The 21,586-nt window shown below is 45.3% G+C and overlaps 1 protein-coding gene across 5 annotated transcripts in view; it reads right to left on the bottom strand.

Moving 5' to 3' along the window:
• Positions 1-8,212: 8,212 nt before the first annotated feature.
• BTD (biotinidase) overlaps positions 8,213-21,586 on the bottom strand; it is a 47,640-nt gene continuing 34,266 nt past the window's right edge. For all 5 annotated transcript variants that reach the window (XM_063610766.1, XM_063610765.1, XM_063610767.1 and 2 more), the window contains 3 exons: positions 18,345-18,609; positions 11,962-12,111; positions 8,213-9,718 (listed from right to left, as the gene is read on the bottom strand). In XM_063610766.1, the coding sequence (XP_063466836.1) occupies positions 8,546-9,718; positions 11,962-12,111; positions 18,345-18,609 (1,588 nt within the window). In that variant the 3' untranslated portion in view covers positions 8,213-8,545. The remainder of the gene's footprint in view (positions 9,719-11,961; positions 12,112-18,344; positions 18,610-21,586) is intronic.

The raw sequence follows: 21,586 nt of genomic DNA, 5'->3' as shown, positions 1-21,586 counted from the left end.
AGTTCATACAACAACGAATCTCCTTATCTAACCAGACTTTTAACCAGCCTCTCATTAGGCACTACCAACTCCTAGCAACCGAAGAAGACTACCAGGACTCCCGTACCTATGGCCTCCGCCTCCAGGACCTGTAATTTCTTAGATTTCCTCCAGGCCCTCCAAGAAGATACGTGGCTCATAGCAGATCCTTCCCTGCCATACGGATGGCTCGCGTCCATAGATGACCTCTACTTACAAGGGACATTTTAGACTTCACACCCCGGGAAGTGTTCACCTTCAGCGCCGTCTTCTTTGGCCTCCTGCTGTTGCTCTGCCCCTACGGTCCTCCAATATCCCTTCCCCACGACGCCCCCGTTCAGCAGGAAGTAGCCAGACGAACAGCAACGCCCACCTCCCCACTTCTTAAAAAACAAAGAAGGGAGGAATGTTAGGTAACAAGAGCACCCTAATGGCGCTGGTTCCGGGTTCTTCTTCCTCCCCAACACAGGCCCACCAAAAGGAGCCAATCAGAGGTCACGCCTTCCTGCCTCAGCCTAGACCCAGCCCCTCAGCCAACCAGCGACCCCCACATAACGTCCCTAGGCATAAAAGACAGAGGCTGCAGAGCCCTCACTCTCTTTCTTCTTCCGCTTCGGCTTTCCCTCGGACTCCTCCAATAAAGATCTCTTGACTGCAACCGGTGTGGCGTGGTCTGAGTCTGAGCCTACAGAGTCACCCTTTCACCCTCAGTGAGTCCTCATGGCTTGGACATGAGGTGTGACTGACTTAGGAGGAGGTGAAGCGTCTGAAAACCTGTCATCAGCCAGAAGAATCATTTTAAATGACCATGTTATTCCCCTGCCTAATCCCCTGCAATGCTGCCTGCCCACATAAACCCTAACACTTCCCCCAGCCTGCAGAGCCTGCAGAACCAGCCACTGCCCTCTCCCCTGACTTCATGCTCCTTCCCTCCCCTTCACTTGCCCCAATGCCCAATGTTGCCTTACTGGCCTTTTACATTTTTAAACTTGTTAGTTCTTCAAATATTGTTGTAGCCATTTGGAAAAATAAAATCTGCACAAATATCCTTTAGCAATTTGTTTTGGGGGGTGTGTATGTATTTAAATCCTATGTTTATATGAACACTAGGTGATAATAAGCTCTCTCTAAAGGTAACAGTCTTGGCCAGGCACGGTGGCTAACGCCTGTAATCCCAAGAGGACTGAAGCAGGCAGATCACTTGAGATTCAGCCTGGCCAATATGGAGAAACCCTGTCTCTATTTTAAAAAATATATTTTAAAAAACAGTAACAGTCTTATGTGACTTTGCATCCCCCACAATTTCTAGCACAGTGTTTTACACGGAACTAATGCTTAATTTTCACACATGATTTTTTGAGAGTTGCAAGACATCCATAGTTGGATCAACAATTTTAAAGAATTAGAACACCCCTAAAGTTATATCTTATCTTACAAATCACATTATACATAATTATATCTTTCTTTAGTTATGAAAGAATCACTTTAGAACCTTAGAGTTCTTCCAGATCACCGAACAGGAATTTCAAAGATTACATTCCAGTACTTAGAGAAAATGTAAATGTAATTCCCTTTAGTCAAACAAAACAAAAATAATATATTTGGATGATGAATGACTCACCCAGAAAGGGCTCAAAATTAGCATGACAGGGAGAGAAAACATTTCTGGGTTGGCGATGTGGAAACACTGGCTGTGCATTAGTCCAGGGGTGGGAATTTCAGGCTCGTCCTGTGTTGCTGGGATTCTGTTTAGTCTCGGGCAAGGACTTCCCTTCCAGGCCTTAGTTCCTTCTTCTGTAAAATGGACAACTTGCCTGTTTCAGAGGACTAAGGTGATGATTAAGACCCATGCACCTGCTTTGGTATGCACCACATTAAACAGTGGGCTCACACTTGATTAGGATCAGAATCACCTGGAGGACCTGTTAAACACAGATTGATGGGCCCTACTCCCAGAGTCCAATTAAGTTGATCTGGGGTGGAGCCCAAGAATTTGCATTTCCAACAATTTCCCAGGTGCTACTGGTGCTGCTGCCTGGAGCCCACCTTTTGAGAGCCCCTGGTCTGCACCATACCAGGCTGTTGGATAACTCTGTCTGGGGTGGATTAGACAAAATTCTGGGGGCAGGAGATTTTCCTGGACGCTGTCAGAATATCTCCTCTAGAACTCCCGATTTCAAAGCAACCAAGTTCTGTTCAGCATGGACCCTTCTTTTTGTTGTTCTCCCTCTATCTGAGAACATATCCCTGTTGCATTTTGCTATTCAAAACCAGAAGAAAAGAGAGTAGATGTAGATGATTTCTGGCTTTGTGTAACCCAACAAATAATAGCCACTAATAGCACTTGATATATATATAGTGGGAAAGATACCTGTATAGAAGCAGTCAGGCCGGGCGCGGTGGCTCATGCTTGTAATCCCAGCACTTCGGGAGGCTGAGGCGGGCGGATCACAAGGTCAGGAGATCAAGACCACGGTGAAACCCCATCTCTACTAAAAATACAAAAAAATTAGCTGGGCGTGGTGGCGGGCGCCTGTAGTCCCAGCTACTCCGAGAGGCTGAGGCAGGAGAATGGCGTGAACCCGGGAGGCGGAGCTTGCAGTGAGCTGAGATCGCGCCACTGCACTCCAGCCTGGGGGACAGAGCGAGACTCCGTCTCAAAAAAAAAAAAAAAAGAAGCAGTCAGGATAGCTGGGAGATTCAGTGTTGGATGAATTTTAACTTTGATGTGGGAGATTAAGGTGTTGGTAGCAAGATTATTGTATTAGTTATCTATTGCTGTATAATAAATTACCTCAAAAGCTAGGATTTTAAAACAACACACATTTATATTTTATAGTTTCTGAGACTTACGAAATCAAGAGTGACTTCGTGGGGTGATTCTGGCTCAGGATCTCTCATGAGGTTGCAGTCGTTCCCCAGGGCAGTGGGTCATCTGGAAGCTTGACTGCAGCTGGAGGATCCACTTCCAACATGGCTCACTCATGCAGCTAGCTGGTGGCTGTTCCTTGCCAAATGGGCCTGTCCATAGGGATCCTTGGTAGATGGCAACTGGCTTTCCCCAGAGGGAAGGACCCAAGATAGCAAGTGAGCAACCAAGATAGAAGCTGCAGTATCTTTTTTTTATGGAGATGGAGTGTCGCTCTGTTGCCCAGACTGGAGTGCAGTGGTGCGATCTCAGCTCACTGCAACCTCCACCTCCTGGGTTCAAGTGATTCTTCTGCCTCAGCCTCCCGAGTAGCTGGGACTACAGGCATGTGCCACCATGCCAGCTAATTTATGTATTTTTAGTAGGGACAGGGTTTCACCATATTGGCCAGACTGGTCTTGAACTCCTAATCTTGTGATCCGCCAGGCTTGGCCTCCCAAAGTGCTGGGATTACAGGCGTAAGCCACCGTGCCTGGCCTGCAGTATCTTTTATAACCCAATTTCAGAAGTAACATGCCATCGCATCTGCCATATTTTATTGGTTACACAAAACGACCCCGGAAAAATGTGGGAAGTGTTACACAACGGGTACCAGCAGGTGGGGAGCACTGGGAGCTAATCTTGAGACTAGCTACCAAGGTTATTTTCATTAAGAAGCTTCTCTCTCCCCTAACTCCTCTATTTCTTCTCAGATGAACTGGTCTACGAGCTTGCAGAATGTTCTGGAAGAACCATGCCAGGGCTGCATCTGTCTTCCCTGCATGCTCTACCCCTCTCCATTCTGTTCTGTGACCCCCAGCACTCACTTCTAGATAGCACCAACCAGATTCTCTTGTCCTCTGCTTTCCTGTTGGGTCCAGCCAGTGGGAAGCCGCAGCAGGAGTCAGGAGCGGAGAAGAGAGAGGAAACAGGATATGGATCACCCGGCTCTCTGCCTGTCACACCACTACGGTCCGGCTGTCTCTCTCACAGCCCCTGCTCCCGCCGGCCTGCTCTCTCTATAAGCTTCCCTCTCCCCCTGCTGGTAACCACTTCAGCCCTTCACACCTTCAGGCCTGGGGTGCTCATAGCTCCTGCTGTCGCTAGCCCCTGGGTAGTGCATTATCCTTTCTGGGTTCCCTTACATCCTGCCCACACCTGTGGAAATCACTCTGTCCTTAAGCTGTCCTCAATTAATCAAGATTTGCAGTCTTCCTCCTGCCATGGCCCTTGCAATACCTGACTGGCATCACAGTGAAATTTCTGCTCAGAGGAAAAAAGCCTTGTGGACATTTACTGTTTTGGCCCGATTATATCCCACTCCCCTTCCCCTGGTAACGCTGTCCCAGTGTTCCCCTGGGAAACAGCCCCCACCCCTCAATCCATGAATTTCAGGTCAGAGCTAAGCCTATCATCCCTCACCCTAATAGTGGCCATGTGACTCAGTGCTGGCCGATCAGAATATCACAGCCTTGGCCAGGTACGGTGGCTCACGCCTGTAATCCCAGCACTTTGGGAGGCTGAGGCAGGAGGATCACGAGGTCAGGAGATTGAGACCATCCTGGCTAACACGGTGAAACCCTGCCTCTATAAAAATACAAAAAATTAGCTGGGCATGGTGGCACGTGCCTGTAGTCCCAGCTACTCGGAAGGCTGAGGCAGGAGAATAGCTTGAACCCGGGAGGCGGAGGTTGCAGTGAGCAGAGATCGCGTCACTGCACTCCTGCATGGGCGACAGAGCAAGACTCTGTCTCAAAAAAAGAGTATCACAGCTCTCTGGCCGATCATTGATTCAGGATGGGCATGTGCCCTAAGCAACAGCCCAGGTTGTTCAGCTCTGAGACTTTTATTAGGGACTGTGTAAAAAGGGGAGCTTCTTCTCTAGAGTTGCTGAGAGGGGCAGATGAAGTCTAGAACTGTCATGGCCATTGTTGCAACTACACGGAGATTGTGTCTGTGGGAGAAAATGATAAAGAAGAGTGCAGAGTAGAGTGCGATACTGTGTCCGGAGACACCATTTGCGCCCCTGGATTCAGCAGTGCCTGAAGAGAATTTATTCTTAAGACTCCCCAGTTATGAGTTAATACATTCTCTTTTTTTTTTGCTCAAAGAAAGAAAAAGATGAAGAGGAGAAGGAGAAGGAAAATGAGAAGAAAAGTTGTCTATGAAAAAATTATATATGCATGATGCCTAGAGTTAATATATTGGTAATTTCATTTTTTTTTTTTTTTTTTTCCGAGACGGAGTCTCGCTCTGTCACCCAGGCTGGAGTTCAGTGGCGTGATCTCGGCTCACTGCAAGCTCCGCCTCCCGGGTTCACGCCATTCTCCTGCCTCAGCCTCTCCCAGTAGCTGGGACTACAGGCGCCCGCCACCATGCCCGGCCAATTTTTTTGTATTTTTAGTAGATACGGGGTTTCACCGTGGTCTCGATCTCCTGACCTCGTGATCCGCCCGCCTCGGCCTCCCAAAGTGCTGGGATTACAAGCGTGAGCCACCGCGCCCGGCCTGCGGATATCTTGACCGCAGCCTCGGCTGACGTCTTGACTGTAGCCTCATGAGAGACCCGCTTTCCTGCCCCACAGAACTGGGTGAATTAACAATGTCCATGCTTGTTTTAAGCCATTAAGTTTTCGGGGAATGTGTTATCTGGGAATAGGTAACTAACATTCAAAGGGAGGTTAAGGAATAACTAACATTCAAAGGGAGGTTAGGGAATGAAAGACTGAAGCCAGGAAACCAGGACCTTTCTCTGGCCTGAGAAGCAACATGGCCCGAGCAGTCCTACTCACAGATCTTCAGGCCACATCAGCCCTTGTCTCAAATCTAGGTCTTTGTGCACAATACATTTCATACTTTTATGCCAATTTTGTCCTATATAAATCCACTTTGTTGAGACATTTTTCTTTGAGTGGTCATTTCACTTGAGCAGTTCTGAGTTTCATTGAGAATCGGAGTGGCTGAATCACCGTCGGTCCTCTCTGAGCAGATCTTCTGTGCTGGAACACCTCCTGGGCTACTAGCCAGTGCTCTGATGGGCTGGCCTTGAGGTAGGTGCCTCCTCCTGGTTCAATATACCATGGCTGGGGGATGGGGGCACAGCTACCACGCAGGGCCACCTGTGGGGAAAGGTGGCCTGGGTGGGTTTCCCTCAGCAGGGGCTCTGGACAGGCCTGTGTCTTGAGAGCAGACGTGGTGGGCTCTGGGACTTGGCAGTCTGTGAGGAGGCCTGGTTTTTTCCTCTCTAAGAACAGGGCTTTTAAATCCAGTGTGAATACAGCTCACTGTGCCTCTCACTTCCTGTGTGAGAAAAACCACAGAAAAGCACAGCTGCACCTACATGAGAAACCACGCAAACCAAGCTACTTCCCCCAAGTCTGGTTTAGCCAAAAATGCATTTGATTTCCTGTCTCCATGTTGTGGTCAAGATTGCCATTTGCTTCCTGAATTTCAGGATCACAATCGACAAAAACATATCACAAACATTAGTCATAGATATATTTTTTCCCTGAAAATGATTTATTTTCCCGTCCTCTACTTTGTTCTGTCATCTAGCAGCTACTTCTAATTGTAAAAATTACTTTGTTCTACCACCATTAGTTGCTTTTCCCCTCATTTCTACTTCATGAGCAATTCATTCTAAATTGTTGGTAGAAAATAACTCAGGGAAAGTTCGTGGTGCTCTGCCCAGAAGGGCAGAATGAGGATCCTGCAGGTGCTGATTAGATGTTTACTGGGTGAGGCAGTTCTGCCAAGTCTGTATTTAGCACTGGCCTGTCTTTCTCAGGCTTATTTGAATCATCTTGGCATAAAGCAATGATACGCATTTTTAGGTAATTTCTGTCTCCCTGGGGTTTGAGGCAGGGAAGCAGACTGGGCAGTGGATAGCCACATCTGGGGCTGCTTCTGGCCTGCCAGCTCAGGCCTGGTGGGAGCTGCATTGGGCGAGAAAGCGAACTCTGTCATCTGGTGGGAGAGGTCCTGCTCCCCTTTCAGAGGGACTTCCTAGGGCGTGGGGAACCCAGGGCTTGCTCAGGAATTCTAAGTCCTTCCTGCTTATTCCCTGAGGACTTGACTCATCCCAGACCTTTTCGAGGGATCAGTGAGTCAGCAGGGGCTGGTGCTGGCTCTGCTTTTTCCCACATGGTTTATTCAACATGCATTCTACGAATCCAAAAACCGAGGCCAGTGAGGAGTAAATGGTGAGGCCGTGCGTGGAAACCCCATCAGTCTGACTGTAGAATCCACGTTGTTAATTGTCCTGCCTAAAAGCCAGAAAAGGATCTGGAGGCCCACACTGTGGCGGAATAGGGAGATCATTTCATTTTTCTTGCTTTATAAAATCGTGTGATGTTTAAGCATATACTGTTTAAAAAAACTAAAAAGGAGTTCAAACTAAACGGCCACATTTAAGAGGCAAATCACTGAAGACTAATTATCCATTCTGCACTTAAAAAATGATCTGAAACAGCTACTAGGCATGAAGTCAAAATCCTTTTTAAAATGGCTTTGAAACGTTGGACACAAATTACACAGAAATCAGTGGCCTAAAAACGTCTTCACCGTATTGAATCTGATAATTTTGCATCTGGAATTCCTAACGTGGGAAGCTCCTGCTCTGTGCCTGTTGGGTGACTGAATAAATGCCTGACTAAAGTGGGCCACCCTTCATGGCAGTCCTTGCGGCTTATCTCTATGGGGTGCCAGGCATTGCTGCAAAGCAAGGAGATCCTCTATAGGGCTCCAGATCAAATCATACCAGCATCAATCCATCCTGCACAGGCAGGCAACGTGCCCAACTCTTGCCCAAAGCTACTGTGATTTATGAAGGTCCCTGGAATCCCTGGATGAGCTGTGTTGGACAGAAAGAATTCTATTACTCATACCTTCCCATGGCTGCCCCCGTCTCAACATTTTCCAGTCCCCACCCGCCCTTCACCCCGAAGCGCTGCACTCTCTCCAGTCATTCCAGGTCCTGCCTACACATTCCACTTACTGACAGAAAATTCCATTACTGGCAGATGTGAGGAACACTTCTTTTCTATTTTTAAAAGCCATTTTAAGGTCTACATTTCTGACATTGCTGGTGGCGCTAGCATTGCCATTTCATCTGGATAGAGTTCTGGTTGACCAGAATGGGAAAGTTCCCCACAGGGGCCATTTCTAATTGAGCTTTTGCTTTGAGAGCTTGTTTCTTACCTCGGAAAATGTTTAAGGCTTATGAAATATTTACATGTCCTGGGTGTCACTTGATCAACAAGATTAAAAAAAAAACCCAAGCCACTGCTTTGTGGATGTGTAAAATATAAAGTGACATTTATTTTTGTTTTAGCTGGAGACCAATTGCATACTGAGAGATTTGTTAGAGGAAGATGTGGCTTGAAAAAGATAAATGTGAATAGAAAATACCTCCTAATGTCTCGATGATTGACGTTTAAGAGGAAGACACTGAGGGAATCTGCCTCTCCTACTCGTTCCACAGTTCCCAGGGTGGAATCTGGTGCCACAGAAGTGGGCTCCTGCCCTTAAGGCAGAAAGGTGGTCCCAGGGCTTGTAGCCTGTGGAAGTGCAAGGCTGTCAACATGATGCCAGAGTCCGCCCCACAGACCACATACTTTTCCTAGTCCCTCTCATACAAGCGCCCATAGAGAGCCGCCGTCACCAGCCCGGAGGACAGCCTACTCTTCCTCAGGAAATAGTGGTCATTCTCCCAGCCAAGCTGGTCAGGGACTTCTAGGGTCATCCCTGAGGTCAGAAACAAAGGAAAGATATAGGAAGTACTGAAGTTGCCCCACAGGTGAAACTCAAATATCCCCGTGGCCTCTGTGATCTCCTGTCCACAGGTGTCGAAGCCAAGACCCCCACACCTGACCAGGGCACACACTTGGATGTAGTAAGTGCCATGTACTGTGTGAAGCCCATCAAAGACCCCCAGGGCATACAGCTCTTTGGATAAGGTGGGCCTCTCGTAAAGTAAATAACAGCAGAGGCCATTGGAACAGACATGGAGATAGCCTTCCTTTCCCCAGACAGGGACCAGGGTGAAATTGTCATACATCATCTCAGAGTGAAATGTGGGAGGAGCATTCACGTTCCACTTGGTGGCTTCATCACAGTGGACTTCCTGAGCATCCTTCTCACAGTACGGATCGCCTGACAAAATTTTTAAAAACTTACTATGGGATGGGTCCGTTTCACCTGTTGCATTCTCTGCACCAATGAGACCCACTGGATTTTTGGCCACCTGGGCAATTATAAGGTGACTTTTGGGATTTTCCATGTCATGGTACCAAAAGGACTCCAGAGGGGTGTGTATGCCACTCCCTGTCATCCCCAGAACTGGGTGGTGGATGTTAGCTGCCAGAACGTTGATGCCAAAGGCAACAGCAAAAGCTTTCTGAATCTCAATTGCTGCCAAGAGCGGGAGCTGGTTCATCCAGGCAGTCGGGTACACAACATGCTTCACCTTGTAGTCTCTGAGGAGTCTGACGGCAGGGTCAAAGAACAATATATCAAAGCATGTGAAGATGCCAAACCTGCCAGCAAAGGGGGTATCAAAGGTGATGTGATCCACTTTAAGAGGAACATCAAATGCTGCCTCAAAGTAGAGGTTGTGTTTACGGTAGCGGTCAACAAGGGTTCCATTATTGCTGAACACGACATTTGTGTTGAACTGGTATCTCCCATCTTTTGGGCACCCTGGGTCACTGCTATGACAAGGCTGCTTTGTCCCAAGATTGGCCACCAAGAACATATCTCCCCTGATGGCCATACAACTCAGGCGCTGGAGCACCTAGAGGAAAAAAAGGTGGAAATAAATGAGTTTTTTGCCTGTAATCCCAGCACTTTGGGAGACTGAGGCAGGCGGATCATGAGATCAGGAGATTGAGACCACCCTGGCTAACACGGTGAAACCCCATCTCAACTAAAAATACAAAAAATTAGCTGGGCGTGGTGGAGCGTGCCTGTAGTCCCAGCTACTCGGGAGGCTGAGGCAGGAGAATGGTATGAACCTGGTAGGCGGAGCTTGCAGTGAGCTGAGATCGCATCACTGCACTCCAGCCTGGGCGACAGAGCGAGACTCCGTCTCAAAATAAATAAATAAATAAATAAATAAATAAATAAATTAATTAATTAAATAAAATGAGTTTTTAAAATCCTTCCTTTTGCTTCCTCTTCTTTTTTTTTTTTTTTTTTTTTTTTCCAGAGACAGGGTCTTGTTATATTGCCCAGGCTGGACTCCAACTCCTGGCCTCAAACAATCCTCTCATCTCAGCCTCCTAAGAAGCTGGGACTACAGGTGTGCACCATTGTACTTGGCTCTCACAATTTTTAAATATAAAAGTATTTATATTTATCCATAATAAACAGCAATCATAAATCAATAAGAAAAAAGCAACCACTACTGAAAATGTGCAAAGGATATAAACAGGTGATTCACAGAAGAACAAAGAAAAATGACCCATGAACATCTCAAAAGATGCTCAATCTCATTAATGAGAGAGAAGTGCAAATTACAACAATGAGATAGCTATAATTTCTCACCTTCATAAGACTGGCAAAAATTCAAAAGATTATTCTTTTTCTTTTCTTTTTTTTTGAGGCAGGGTCTGACTCTGTCACCCAGGCTGGAGTGTAGTGGCACAATCTTGGCTCACTGCAACCTCCACCTCCCAGGCTCAAGCCATCCTCCTATCTCAGCCTTCCAAGTGGCTGGGACTACAGGCATGCACCACCACACCCAGCTAATTTTTGTATTTTTTGTAGAGACGAGGTTTCACCATGTTGGCCAGGCTGGTCTCGAACTCATGAGCTCAAGCTATCCGACAGCCTTGGCCTCCCAAAATGCTGGGATTACAGATGTGAACTACCGTGCCCAGGCTCAAAAGATTATTGTATCTTGCATTGACCAAAGGATGGAAAAAGAGGCACTCATACTGTATCACTGGGGCTGTAAAGTGAAATCAAAGTTTTTTAAGGGGTAAATTTGTACTCTTTAATATAATTTAAAATGTACATATCCTTTGAGGGATTCCATTTCTTTTCTTTTCTTTTTTTTTTGAGGCAGAGTTTTGATCCTGTTGCCCAGGCTGGAATGCAGTGGCGCGATCTTGGCTAACTACAACTCCTGCCTCCTGGGTTCAAGTGATTCTCCTGCCTCAGACTCCCAGGTAGCTGGGATTACAGGTGTGAGCCACCGCACCTGGCCTGAGGGATTTCATTTCTAAAAATTTTATTTTACAGAAAAACTTGAACATGTTTACAAAAATATAATAGCAAAAATTTAAAAATGAATAAGCATATAGTATGCTTAAAAAGAGGATGTCAAGGCCGGGCGTGGTGGCTCATGCCTGTAATCCCAGCACTTTGGCAGGCTGAGGTGGACAGATCATGAGGTCAGGAGATTTACACCATCCTGGCTAACATGGTGAAACCCCGTCTCTACTAAAAATACACACACACAAAAAATTAGCCGGGCATGGTGGTGGGTGCCTGTAGTCCCAGCTACTCGGGAGGCTGAGGCAGGAGAATGGCGTGAACCTGGGAGGCGGAGCTTGCAGTGAGCTGAGATTGCGCCACTGCGCTCCAGCCTGGGTGGCAGAGTGAGACTCCATCTCAAAAAAAAAAAAAAAAAAAAAGAGGATGTCAATAACTATGAAATGCATAGAAAAGAATACAGCTGAATGCACATCAAATTGTTGATGGCAGTTTCTCTAAGCAAGGGCATAGGATGAGGGGCAGGCTGTGGTGAAGATGAACTTTTCTTTTTTTACTTTTGGTTTGGTTTAAGTATACATTCCTGTATTTCTTGTGTAATTAATAAATGGAAAGATCCATAGATGAATAAGTGCCTTGTAATGTCAGGCATTCTTTAATGGAATGAACATGTGGCACGTGGATCTTTGGGAGTTTGGGTTGGATTTTTGGGATCTTAAGGTCTCCTTTCAATCTTAGTTAACATGTCACAGCTTCTGGTCCCTGACTTAGTTCACCTCTGTGTACCCTCAGCCTACTGAGGAAAAAGGCGGGAATCACCTCCGTGTCATTGAAGCGGTGAGGCTCCAGGCATGGGTTCCACCTGACCACCTGGGGAGATGGCATGAGGTCCAAAAATGGATAAATGGATGTTCTTGTAAAGTTGAATCCATGAATGCCATCTTCTGGAAACACTATAATCTGTACACCCTGAAAATGAAAACATCAAAGAGTAGTCTGTTATCAGATGGCAGAAAGCACTGCTGCATTCATTCATTCTTCTGTTCATTCTTTCGGCAACCATCAGGAAGTTACTCTGTAGCAGGAACCAGAGGCACAGAGATGGTGTCTTTACTCTCCTCAGAGATCTTAGTCTTGGGGATACTGTCTCACTTCACCTAATCCCCAAGGAACAAAGACAAAGTCCTCTAGGAACAACCATTAACTGTGCCTGGGGTCATGTGAGGGAAGGAGGGAATGCGTAAGCTCTGTTGAAGGTAAGCTGAGGAGTTTGACAAGCAAATAGCTAGAAAGGATTTAGAGTTCTTAGGGTACCAGGGGACATGGGGCTGACTACAGGGCCTTGAATACATTGGGCCCATTAACACATGTGGTATCTTCAGTCTGGTGGTTGTCAACTTTCACTGTGCATCTAAATCAGTTGGGGAACTTCTGAAAAACCACTGATGCTGGGGCCCACCCCTACAAAGTCTGATTTGATTGACTGTGGGTGGGATACTGACAACAGTGTTTGTTTAAAGGTCCCCCGGGTGATTCTCATTTGTCGCCAAGGTTAGGACCCACTGGGCCAGTGGGTAAGAGGCAAGTGTGTTGATCTCAGCCTGGAAACAAGAACTCGCTTGAAATCTCCATTCCCCAACTGGGAATTAGGAGGCTCCCTTTGGGACTCTGACCACCCTAAAGACCTTTTCCCACACCTGGCAACATCCTGTGCTCCCGGGCTGTGATGGCCCGGGACTCCCTGTGACATCTACAGCAACCTAAGAAAATACAAACAAACAGGGCAGCCCTCAGCTTTCAGGGCTGGGGCATCATTCTTCCACTGCTCTCCACTTACAGGGTTTAAAATGTCAAGCCGGGAACACCAGCCCCAGGGAGGAAGGTGGAGAAGGCAGGCAGAGAAGGCATGAATAATTCAAATTAGCAAAGTTTGAGACACTTATTTCTGGAATGCATTGCAAACTTTTGAATTTCTTTCCTGGTGATAAAAGCTTCAAAAGTTTTACTGTAGAAAATTTGGAAAACAGGGGGAAAAAACAATCATAATTCTATAACTCAGAAACTTATTCTTAATATTTTGGTTATTTTCATTATTTTTTCTCTCTGTATACGTGTATGTGTGTATATAATGGAGATAATAATAAATATATGGTTTTACATCTTGACTTTCCTCATTAAGAACTTTAAAAAATACAGCCAAGCATGGCAGCTCACGCCTGTAATCCCAGCACTTTGGGAGGCCCAGGTGGGCAGATCACCTAAGCTCAGGAGTTCAAGACCAGCCTGCCCAACATGATGAAACCCTGTCTCTACTAAAAATACAAAAATTAGCCAGGCATGGTAGCGGGCACCTGTAACCCCAGCTACTCGGGAGGCTGAGGCAGGAGAATCACTGGAACCCGGGAGGCAGAGGTTGCGGTGAGCCCAGATCGCACCACTGCACTCCAGCCTGGGTGACAGAGTGAAACTCCACCACAAAAAAAAAGGGAAAAAAAAAATTTCAAAAATACATTTGTATTGGGGCCACATCATATTTAAGAGGACGCCATAGTTTATCCTCTATTACTGGAATTTGAAGTGTTCCCAACTTTTTGTAATAAAAAGAAAACTGTGGTGACCATCTGCATAGTGTGCTCAAAACACTTATTGCATAATTATACACTTCACACAAATCTTTGATTACATCTTTTGATTATTTCTTTGGAATAAAGTCTTACAAGTGAATTTATTGGATCAAAGGGTATAAAAATTAGAGTTTTAAGTTTTGTTTTGTTTTTTGAGAGAGAGTCTTGGTCTGTTGCCCAGGCTGGAGTGCAGTGTTGTGATCTCGGCTCACTGCAATCTCCGCCTCCTGGGTTCAAGTAATTCTCGTGCCTCAGCCTCCTGAGTAGCTGGGATTACAGACAGGCGCCACCACATCTGGCTAAATTTTGTATTTTTAGTGGAGATGGGGTTTCACCATCAGGCTGGTCTCAAACTCCTGATCTCAAGTGATCTGCCCGCTTTGGCCCCCCAAAGTGCTGGGATTACAGGCATGAGCCACAGCACCTGGCCTAAAAATTAAACTTTTAAGTTCTTAACACACACTGCCAAACTGCTTTCCAGAAATACTATACCAATGTATGTTCCTTCCAGTACAGTATCATCTCATTGCACACTTAGCAATGACCACGTAAAGAAAAATTATCTCAAACCTAAAAATAAGGCAAGATGGAGATGCAGCCTTTCCAAATTATACTAGGGTATTGTTTAATAGGCTCACTCAATTATTCTTTAATTAGCTAGAGAATGTACCACTGTTTGACTTTGTTATTTAAAAGATCACCTCAAAGATTACAATTGTTTTGCCCTATAGGACATTACCCAGTTTTGCATCTATTAGGAAATTCATTTCAACAATCACTGGACTGACTGATATACACATTTCCATTCCTCGAATTTTCCTTTGAACCAGCTTTACCATCTTACTGGTTCCTTAATTAATGAATTAAATAAAAGCTTTATTCATTCTATATTTGTATGAGTCATCTTTTCAGATTTTGGAAAATTATATTTGGATAGACATTTTTCTTTATTAAAAACGAAACTTTGAGAGCACTGAATGGTTTTTCATGGAGAATAACATTTAAATTATGTATACATACTAGATTATTATCAACCAGGAATGAGGAGAGGAACCAAACCTGAGCTGGGGCAAAATTTTGGGTCTGATGTGATGAGTAATCCTATCTAGGAAGTGAGTTGCATTCCTGATAAATGGCTTCAGCAATTTTCTGGTAGACCTCAATGAGATCAAGAGCCCCTTCCTTCTGAGGAATGAAGGTTACAATCCCAAGTGACTGCCCAGCCTAATCATCTCGAAACTGGACTCTGTTTTTCCCCTATGAGTGCCTCTACTGAGACAGAAATATAGTCATGCACTGCATAATGACATTTTGGTCAATGACAGACCACATATGTGATGGTGGTCCCATAAGATTATAATACTGAATTTTTATTGTACCTTTCCTATGTTTACATACACAAATGCTTACCACTTGTTACAACTGCCTACAGTGTTCAGTACAGTAACATGCTGTAAAGGTTTATAGCCTAGGAACAATGGGCCATACCATACAGCCTAGGTGCGTAGTAGGCCGTACCATATAGGTTTGTGTAAGTACGTGCTATGATGCACGCACAGTGACACAATGGCCTAATGATACATCCTTTCAGAACATATCCCTGTCATTAAGCAATGCATGACTGTATTTCAATTGGTTTGCTCAGGAACCTCTCATAACAACTTTGATGTAAAACTTTCACACAAACTTGCCATCAATTTGTCTTAGAAGTTGCTTTAAAATATATAACCAGATTTGCTTAATACCCTGTACGTATCTTTGATTTCAACCCATAGTACATGTGGCCTGGTCACTTTGTGGTTAAGAAAGTGCTTGTGGAAGACAAGTCTGTGGCTTGGTGAGTCTGCGTGACCAGCAGTCTCTGATCTGTGCAGGGTATTAATATGTCAGGGCTGTGTGTTCTGCGTTTCTCTAGAGGCTGGCAAGGGCTCCTGAACCAGTTGTTTCTGTGCTGCCGGTCTGTAAGGGTTGGAAAGTCCAAGACTTAGGACCCAGTTTCCTTTCTTAGCTGATGTTTTCTGCCAGAACACTGTGGGCTGTTACTTGTCTGAGTTGAAAGTGGTTTGCATTTACACCTGTAAATGTACTCATCTTTTTAATTTACGTAAGGTTTTTCTGTACACAATTCTCGATGCTTTAAAGAGATGACAACAAATTTTGGTTTTCTACTGTTATGTGAGAACACTAGGCCCCAGCAACACGTCATCGTGTAAGGAAAAATAAAAGTGCTGCTGGAAAACAAACAAAAAACATATAACCACATATGGGAACTGAGATATCTATAAATTCTAAATGTGATCATATCAACAGCTTCATCCTGGCTCCTGGAAAACAAATAGAGACAGAGTGATGCTGTGCAACTGGCGTGGGTTCAACAAAACCGTGTTAAGTGTTTCCTTTGGGGGCAGATTATTGAAAGGTGAATGCAGGAGAATTCTACAGTCACAGTCTGGGTTTCAGTGTGTCATTTGCCAAATGTCTCAGAATGGTCCGGTGGACAGGGGAGGGAAGAAAGAGGCAGATGACATTTCAGGTGCTGGACTCAGTGCCATGCAGGCAAACATCTCTATCAAGAGAATGCCTGCCCTCTAGGAGATCAGTGTCATCAGGAGGTCTGAGGGCACAGCCTGGGGTTTTTTTACACTGACTTCAGCATAGACATAAATGAGGTGTGTATCATATGTGTGAATGACGTAAAGGTAACTGATACTTGGGATGTCAGTAAAGATCCCTAAATAGCCCAACAGGCTGGAATGATGAAATTTAACAGCATAAATGTGAAGTCTTGCCCTCAGCTTAAATCAATCACCTTTGTAAGTACAGGATGGCAATGGCAGCATGTGTGTCTGCTCATGTGAAAAGGTGTTTTAGTTGACAGCAAGTGCCTTATACACCACACTGAGACATGTGGCTGCCAGCAGTTTTCTGGCGACAACATCTAGAATGAGACAGGTGAGAGTTCTCCACCCTGCCCTTGTTAGACAGAATTGGGATAGCTGCATACAGTTCTGAGCACAGAGAAAACGTGGAAGTCTTTAGTAGAAGGTTTGGAAACTGAGTCTCCTAAGGAACTGTGGAAGGGACTGAGGATATAGCCTGGGGGACAGATGCCGGGGGGATCATGACAGTTGTCCTCAAAGGTGGAGAAGATGGCATGCTGTGATAAGGGACACGGTCTGCTCCCTTTAGCTCTGAGGATAGAATCGTGGTGGCAGTTACGGGGAGGCTGACTGCTGCTCACTGAAAGGAAGACCTGTCCAGAAGTTCCCACCATTGGAACAAATGGACCTGTGAGTCTGAGCCACTGAAGGTGTTCAAGGAGAAACCATATGTCAGGTTGGGACTAAAGAAAAGTGTCACCCTTGCAAAAGTTGATCTTGGTTGAAAAAAAAAGAAGCTGGACCAAGTCTTCAAGTTCCCTTTCAACATCATGTTATACACACATACATACCCCCTGCCCCCAAACACCCCCCCCCACCCCATACACATAGCCTTTGTATATATATTATAGACTAAAATTTTAAAATGTTGCAATTTTTTAATTGCTGTGGCTGTCCAGGCCATGCTGACCACCCTGCTCTAAGGCAGGGACTGTTTGGGGCAGGACCTGCTGGTTCTGCCCTTTACATTCACAGAGAGCAGGAAAGTGTTGCTCACAATGAGTTTACATCCTGTTGAGGCACAGCAGGGCTTCCTCAAGCAGCTGCGCTTGGTCATCCTGCCACCAGAGTTACAGCCCAAACTTCCCTTCGGGTTTGTGTTTTCCAGCAGGGCATTTTCTTAGGCAACCTCTGATATTTCTCTCTTTGCCCCCAGGGGGGCCTCTCCTTTGTCCCCACCCTTCCTGAAGGGAGCAGGAAATTCAGGCCAACCAGGAAGCCTTCACAAAGGCTGGCACTGACCTTCCCTTTGTCAGTTTGGGGTCAGTTCTATCTGGGCGAAGGTCTCAGACTGATCATAGCCCGACATAGAGACCGGAAACGAGCCCCAAACAGTCTGAAGGGAGCAAACGGCATTCTTGCAGATGCTTACTACCTCAGTGAAGCTTTGAATGACTCAGAGAGGTCATCATGCCCAGTCATCTTCAAATTTTTCTGCACTTTAGACTGCCCTGGGGAGCCTTAAAACAATCCCAGTGCCAGTCCACACCCCTTCCACACCAATTACAACGGACTCTCCGGGACCCAGGCAGCCATACTGTTTACCACTTGCCTGGTGATTCTTATGTACAACCACACTTGAGAACCGGGGATCTAGTCCTGGGCTTCTCATACTTGCCATGTGAGAGCATCACCTGGGGATCCTGCTGAAATGCACATTCTGATTCAGCAGGTCTGGGGTGCGGCCCAAGATTCTGCATTTCTAACAAGCTCCCAGGGGATGCTGATGCTGCCGCGCCATGGACCACTCTCTGAGGGGTAAGGCTCCTAATCCAACTGACTAATTCAACTCAGGTTAACTAACTGGATGATTTTTCAGAGGGTGGTAGGAAGCCTGGGATCACCCAACCACTGATCAAGGGGTAAAGAGCAATTTGCTCTGTATGAGAGAAACTCAGGTTCTGAGGAGCATTCTTGCCTTTTGGGCTGCAGTCATCACTTGCTGTTCATAGATGTCAAGGTTCTGGTTCATGAGCTCCAAGGCCTCCTGGCGGCTGATGAGAGCCAGAGGGTTCAGACTCAAGATGGATGGATGCTCGTACACCGCAGCCACGTAATATTCAGCCTCGTGATGTTCAGCCACGCTCTCCTCCCCCGTGTGGGCTCCCAGAGCAACCACGTAACAGCCGCAGAGGAAAAGAGCAAGCTTACTTCTGGTTCCAGACATAATGCAGACCATAAATCTGGAATGTAATGGGGCAAGGGGAAAACAGCTGAATAAAGAATCCTGCCAAGAATTTAACGTTTGCAGCTGTGATTTATTAATCCCAGCAATTAAACTCACTCGCAGTGATACTGCGGCTCAAAGAGTTTGTTTCATGTTCCTAATAAAAGAGTATGTGTTTCTCTCCAAACACGTAGCAAGCCACGTTTAAAATGGCTCACTGTGTTAATAGTCTGGTTTTAGAACGTTTCCAAAACAGACTCAACGTTTGCTATGATTTTCTTACCCAGTGTTCAGCAAGACTGTAGTGTGTCACTACCCACTTTTCTAGCTGTGCACTTAAATTTTAAGCAGTGGTAATTATCCAGATTATCTGACATAATTCTGTGATATATTTCACACTCTACCCTCTGCCCTCTATCCATACAAACACACTATAGGTCAGCCATCCATAATGTCTGTGATTGTCATGACCCTAATAACACTGCTTGGCTTTCCTGGCCATCAAAACCTGATGAATTACAATTGTCCTTGCATTTCTTTGGTTAGTAATAAATAATATGGATAACTCTCCCTTTATTCAGCACAAAATTACTTATTTGGTGCCAAGAAACTGCTGACTTCTACATAAATGCCAATAGCTACTTTCTTTTACAGACAAGCAAAGTCTCCCAATAAAAGCATGTTACTTTTTTCTCCTTGAACTTGAGAATCGCCATTGCACATTATCACTTTCTTAACCCCGTCTCTGTGACTCCAAAACTCTTGCTCAAAAGCCTACTCATTTGGAAATAAAATCCTTTTTGCAGTGACAAAATGCAATTTTCTAGAAAATAAGCTACAAATTTCCAGAGAGTAAACTCAGCTTCATAGCTTCTACCAGAAAAGACTAGAAATAAATGACACTTCTGTGTGTCCCCTCCTTCCTCCCAGAACAGGAATGTTTCTTTCTAAACAGTGTGTGTTACTGAGTGTTTTAGAGTAAATAGTCCAATTCTGCCTTTAAAAATCAGCCTGGCCTCCCAGCTAAAGCGTCCTCTCAGGCAGAGATTTACTGGGTAGTGAGCCAAGGCCAGGCCACCTGCCCATGGAGATGTCCTGGGGCTGACCAACTGCCCAGGAATCTGGATTAAAAGTCAAGATAACAAAGACAAATCAAAGAATCATATTGCTGCCCTTTAAAAAGAAAATGACACCCTGTCCAAGTCTCAACTCATAACTCCTGTGTTTGCATTTTAAAACCAAACTCCCCAGGCTACAAATTTCTTTATTTTTATCAAAAGTTCCAGAAACAAACCATAGTTCTTTTCATCAACAGACTAAGAACTAGAAATGCTCATCTTGGCAAAATTAAATATTCCTCAGAATGAGAAGTATTCTCCCACCCCAACCCTGCTCCATCTCAAACTGTTATTTCTTTCCCCAGGGAATAAATGTACCATCCAAACACCAAACCCCAGGATTTGTTGCCATTCATCTGGGACACTGTAAACAATGTTTTAAGATAAGAACAAGGAGCCTTTGAGTGAGCAGTCATGAGTTTTTGAGTAGAAACAAAAGTATAATTGATAAGCTTTCTTATCTGAATTTTGCCTCTAAAGACAAGCAAGGAATAATTTAAAATGTCTCAGAAACCCATTTTTCCATTCCATCTCTGGTTTCACAATGATAACAGAGAGTGATTTTGGGGGCAAACTTTCATCTTCAAAGTCATACTGACAATATTTCTGAAGTATAAGGCAAAGGCCTCACTAAGAGGTATGGAAACTGAGGCCAGGAGAGGAGGGTATGAACCAGTCCCCAGTGGAAGCAAGTGAGGAGTGCCTGGGGCCAAGAGTGGCATTTACATTACATCTCTTTCTCAACTGAGAGCTGGGTACCACCGATGTCGGGGTACAGAACATTTGTTTATGTCTAAAGGACTTGCAATCCAGCAAAACAAGGAAACCGCAAAATCTGCAAGGTATCACATTTCTTTTTTTTTTTTTGAGACGGAGTCTCGCTCTGTCGCCCAGGCTGGAGTGCAGTGGCACGATCTCGGCTCACTGCAAGCTCCACCTTCCGGGTTCACGCCATTCTCCTGCCTCAGCCTGTAGCTGGGACTACAGGCGCCTGCCACCACGCCCAGCTAATTTTTTGTATTTTTAGTAGAGATGGGGTTTCACCGTGGTCTCAATCTCCTGACCTCGTGATCCGCCCGCCTCGGCCTCCCAAAGTGCTGGGATTACAAGTGTGAGCCACCGCGCCCCGCCTTATCACATTTCTTTCTATCTGGAGAAAATAAAATTTATTTTACAAAAGGAGCCTGGTAGGAGAGCTCTAAGTGGCAATCATTTGTGTGTGAACAAAGGCAGGTCGATAATAAGAGGTTATGCAGATTCAACCAGGTATTCATGCTTGAAAGAACCAAGCTTAATGAGGTAGAAGAGAATGAGTAATTACAATAAAAATAGGTCTAGTCAGCCGGCCCTCAGTATCCATTGTTTCTGCCTCCATGGATTCCACCAACCTTGGATTGAAATTACTGGGGTGGGAGGGGAAGGAGGGAGCCCAGTAAAAACAATAGCACAACAGTAAAAAATAATAGCAATTTTAAAAATACAGTATAACAATTATTTATACAGCATTTAGTTTGTATTAGGTAGTATAAGGGATCCAGGGATGATTTAAAGTATACAGGAGGAAGTGTTCAGGTTATATGTAAATTCTACACCATTTGATATAAGGGACTTGAGCATCTGAGGGTTTTGGTATCCACAGGGGTCCTGGAACCAGTCCCAACAGATACTGAGGGACAACTGCACATCAATTTGCCCTTCCCAAAGAAACATTTTACCCAAATTAGCAAATGCTGCTTTCTCTCTTTGGTATCACACATACCTTCTCAGGAAAAAGTAAACAGGGCCTGCGGCAAGGACTCTGAAGGGCTTAGCAGGCCGCAGCGGGAGGTGCTCAGTTGTAAAGTGGCAGGACTAGATGTAGGGCTGGAGGGGCCC

This window comes from Symphalangus syndactylus, chromosome 10 (genome assembly GCF_028878055.3).
Source record: "Symphalangus syndactylus isolate Jambi chromosome 10, NHGRI_mSymSyn1-v2.1_pri, whole genome shotgun sequence".
Classification (NCBI taxonomy): Eukaryota; Metazoa; Chordata; class Mammalia; order Primates; family Hylobatidae; genus Symphalangus; species Symphalangus syndactylus.
This window is presented reverse-complemented; position numbering and strand designations above follow the sequence as displayed.